The sequence below is a fragment of the Acyrthosiphon pisum genome, chromosome A1 (assembly GCF_005508785.2).
Source record: "Acyrthosiphon pisum isolate AL4f chromosome A1, pea_aphid_22Mar2018_4r6ur, whole genome shotgun sequence".
Lineage (NCBI taxonomy): Eukaryota > Metazoa > Arthropoda > Insecta > Hemiptera > Aphididae > Acyrthosiphon > Acyrthosiphon pisum.
In genome coordinates, this window is record NC_042494.1 from 14,233,583 (window position 1) to 14,237,681 (window position 4,099).

The 4,099-nt window shown below is 27.9% G+C and overlaps 2 protein-coding genes across 3 annotated transcripts in view; one reads left to right on the plus strand and one right to left on the minus strand.

The window, feature by feature from the left end:
- Window positions 1-1,497, minus strand: part of LOC100162443 (molybdopterin synthase catalytic subunit 1) — a 5,450-nt gene extending 3,953 nt beyond the window's left edge. Inside the window, exon 1 of one of the 2 annotated variants that reach the window (XM_008187851.3) lies at window positions 904-1,132. Coding sequence is in view for 1 of the 2 variants with exons in the window: in XM_029486047.1 (XP_029341907.1) it covers window positions 904-1,089 (186 nt within the window). In the remaining variant the exon portion in view is untranslated. Of the gene's footprint in view, window positions 1-903 lie in introns of both variants that reach the window. The other variant, XM_029486047.1, reaches the window with a different exon arrangement.
- A 125-nt stretch (window positions 1,498-1,622) lies between these two features.
- Window positions 1,623-3,728, plus strand: LOC100164618 (hemolin-interacting protein-like). Its single transcript, NM_001162161.1, is given in 3 exon segments — window positions 1,623-1,914; window positions 2,002-2,185; window positions 3,078-3,728. Coding segments are annotated over 2 exon segments (351 nt in total). The 5' UTR covers window positions 1,623-1,914; window positions 2,002-2,024; the 3' UTR covers window positions 3,268-3,728.
- The last annotated feature ends 371 nt before the right edge of the window (window positions 3,729-4,099 follow it).

Sequence of the window (4,099 nt, forward strand, 5' to 3'; positions counted from 1 at the left end):
CTATGTAAAAAAATATTTTCAAAAAAATGTACACTTTTTGAAATAATCAGTGTTGGGTAAGTTACTTTTAAAAAGTAATTAAGTTACTTTACTCGTTACTAAGAGATAAATGTAATTAAGTTACTTTACTCATTACTAAGAAATAAATGTAATTAAGTTACTTTACTCGTTACTCAAATGAAATTGTAATGAAATTACTTTACTTTTCAAATAGAAAAGCAACTCATTACTTTCTCGTTACAAAAATAAATTTTTTTTTTTTAAATGTCTTGGCAATAATCTTCTGCAGGCAAATTAAACAAGCAAATTCTTTATGAAACCTGTATAGTTAATAAGATCATATAAAATTTAGTCTTCCACACAAGCTATATTCATAGGAAATCTATTTAAAGGAACAATAAATTTAATTAACTGTTCTCGTGATTTACGGTGCAATTAGACATTTCAAATATCAAAAGTCAAAACCATTGAAAACTGAATTCTGCCGAGTTAAAATTAAATATATATTATACATATTAGATTGGTGAACATAATAATACCCTCATGTATAATACCCGCACGTATGTATTTTTTTTCAATTCGCAATAATTCGAAACTGTAACGCGTTATTCTATAGAAATTACTTTTGAAAAGTAATTTTCATTACATTTTCGTTACTTGGAAATAATTCTAACGAAATTACGTAACGCGTTACTATCAAAGTAACGACGTTACAGTAACGGGTTACTTTCATTACGTTACTACCCAACTCTGGAAATAATGAGTGTTTGATTAAAGAATCACCCAGTAGACTATAGTATAGACTATAAAAGGTTAACCTTAATTGTCACAAATAATAGAACAATCAATACTTAACAATAAAAACAAACTAAAATTGAATTGAAAAAATTAATATTCACTGACCTTGATGAATAATTTTAAACTCTCGATTGGTATTTTTAAAAAACAAAATGATTTTTTATTTAATATTTGACGATTTATCATTTGAAACACTAGAGAACGAGAGGTTAAAATGTTAACCATGTTAAATAACAAATTTCTTAAGGCTTCCTTAGTGTTACGTAAGAAGTGCCCAATAATAATAGTCATAAATCATGCAAGTGATTAATTTCTAATTTCTATATTATAATAACTTGAGTCTACAGTAAACCTATAGTGTTGATTAAAATATCATGTTATACTAGTCACTAGTGTACTATATTTTAAATTTTAATCATTGATTATAGCCGTGGATAGCATATGCCATATAATACATGAAAGGTTGGTGGGTAGGGGTGGAGGGGTTTTCCTTTTAGCATTACTAGCTCTGTCTTAGTGGATACTTATGTAACTAAAAATTTGTGATGATGTGTTCTATAGTTCCACTAGTATCCACTAAGACGGCGCTAGTAATTCTAAAAGGAAAATATGCCTCCCGAACTTCGCTTGTTGTATAACATTTCGTAACCACAATTTATATTCATCTGGTGTCCAGTCCTGTATATCAGTCGGTGGTGATTAGTTCGTATCACGAACTATGATAGTACTATCTTAATTCGTGGTTCATATTTGTTATTGTTTTGGAAAACAGCTGATCCTGATCGCCAATAGTTGATAACGCTGGAAAGTAAACACAAAAAGACGTAAATAATAGTAAAAAGACACAATTTAATATTTATACTTTATTAGTTATTACGTCTCAATTTTTCTTTTTCGTGTTTGCTCATCTCGTTCGTAATATTCAATATTATATTGATTACCGAGAAGTGTTTGTTCACTTACATTGCTTAATTATTTCATGTAGCTCGAATAAACGCTGTCGATAAAAATAAAGGTTTTTTAACTTTCAATCACGATTTGGTCAAACGGTCACGAACACCTACTATTCTATCGGATATCAAATAAACTGGATCGAATTTTCGCCGATCATTAGGGGTAGGATATTTATCTTAAACACTGTAGACTTAATGACTAATTAACTTTTAAGTATTTTATTCTTAATTGTTTGACGTTTTTTTATAGCCCAACAAGTCGAAACAGATCCCATGGGTCGAATATTCCTTGATCACGTAGGTGGTGACCGACTATACGCGTGTGCTGCGTGCGACACCAACCTGACTAACCGAGATGAGTTGATTAGTACCAGGTTCACAGGTGCAACAGGTCGTGCGTTCCTATTCAACAAAGTTGTAAACCTCAATTATAGGTACGGTGTTACTAGTTTATTAAAACAATGTACATAAATGATAGGTATTCCTAATAGATATTCCTAAAATGTTTTTATCATAATAGGTATCTATTTATTACTAATGTATTGTTCTATTTAATACGAATAACTAGTAGTACTATTATTAGTAACTGATTACTAATTACTAATTTTAAAACAGGAAATAAACTAGATAAATACAGTTAATTAAATTCATTTTATTTCTAAATAACTGAAAAGATTTAGTCTGCATTATCACACTTATCCATTGTTTTTATCTGAACTTATGTTACAATATATTACTTTATAGTTTTATGAATTCTCAAAATTCTTCACTCCAATAGTCCAATGTATTTCTTATTGAAGTTTTTAATTTCTTGTAAGAAAATTGTATAACTCAGCATTACTTTTTAATGACAAATTGGTAGTTAAAAGCAATTTATTTGAGTTTTTTTTCAAGCCAGCCTTGATGGTTAAAAATACAATTCACAATATTTTTTCTATGGACTTCTATTGAGACAATGGAATGATTGTTGTTTAACACATGGTACAATTTATTATAATTTAGAACATATTATTAAAACACTTGGGTATATAATATTATTAAATTATTATTTACATTTGAAATAAATATTAAATTATAAATGATGATCTAAAAAACTTTCTTTTAGTGATTAAAAGTAGAATTATTTTTTTTCATTTGTTATTATTGTCTTCGTGGTTGTGGCTAATGGATAGATAACGCTGAATAATATAAAAATAAAATATATTGCTAAATGTTGTATACTCTAATTAGTTCTATATTTATATACATTTTAATTATTCAATTTAGGTAGGTATTTGTTTATTGTTGCCATTGTTATAAACTGAAAATTATCTAACATTTTTTCAGTGATGTGCAAGATCGAGTAATGTTAACTGGTCGTCATATAGTGCGAGATGTATCCTGCAAAAATTGTGACACCAAGTTAGGATGGATATATGAATTTGCTATGGAAGAAAATCAGCGGTATAAAGAAGGACGAGTTATATTGGAAAGGGCATTGGTTACCGAAGGAGATGGTCTTGAACATGAAATATAAACATGCATCCAGATATTGATTTGTACAGATTTGTTTTTTTTTCTCACTCAAATTGTATTATATCAATGTGTAATATAAAAATATAACAGTACCTATAACTTAAATATAATCAAAAAATAATAAATACAAATTTTTTGATGTTCCATACAAAATACCAGTAATGGTTATGTTATTCAATATTTTATACGCCAAATATTAAATTTTGAATTTAAATTAGTTAATACATTTAAAATGTATGTGTATATATTTGTTCTAATTATATTGCATGGTTATAATGATTAAAATTCTAAAAAAAAAAATTATATTACCGGTATGTATTGTACCTTTATAGCATTAAGTATATTATCTATTCATTTATTTGTTTTAATCTTATTTTGTTGACACAATTATTTTTCATGTAATTGAATAATAAAAATAATAAAATGGCTTGTAGTGAGACACAGTCATGAAACCAATTCAAATTTTTGTGATTTTATTTATTAAATTAGCTTCCTTTTCATCATAGACTTAAACACTACTAACCAATGAAGTGCTTGAAACTGAAAGTGGTTCAAACCCCCCCAGGACCAAAAAAAAAAATTGTGATATTATTGATGGGTTTTTTATTATTAATCATCCATGTATATTGTATAAACAAACGTACGTCTAAATAATATGACTATTGGGCAGAGGCGGCTTGATCATGGATTTGGTGGTTCACTGAACCACCAAAAAGCTTGTGGTGGGTTTCATTTTAATAAGTATGTTATAGGCCCTATAATATAGGGTATACTTGGTCTTGGTAATCAGTGTCCGGTAGGTATAGTCGTATAGGTAATATAATAAAACCGGC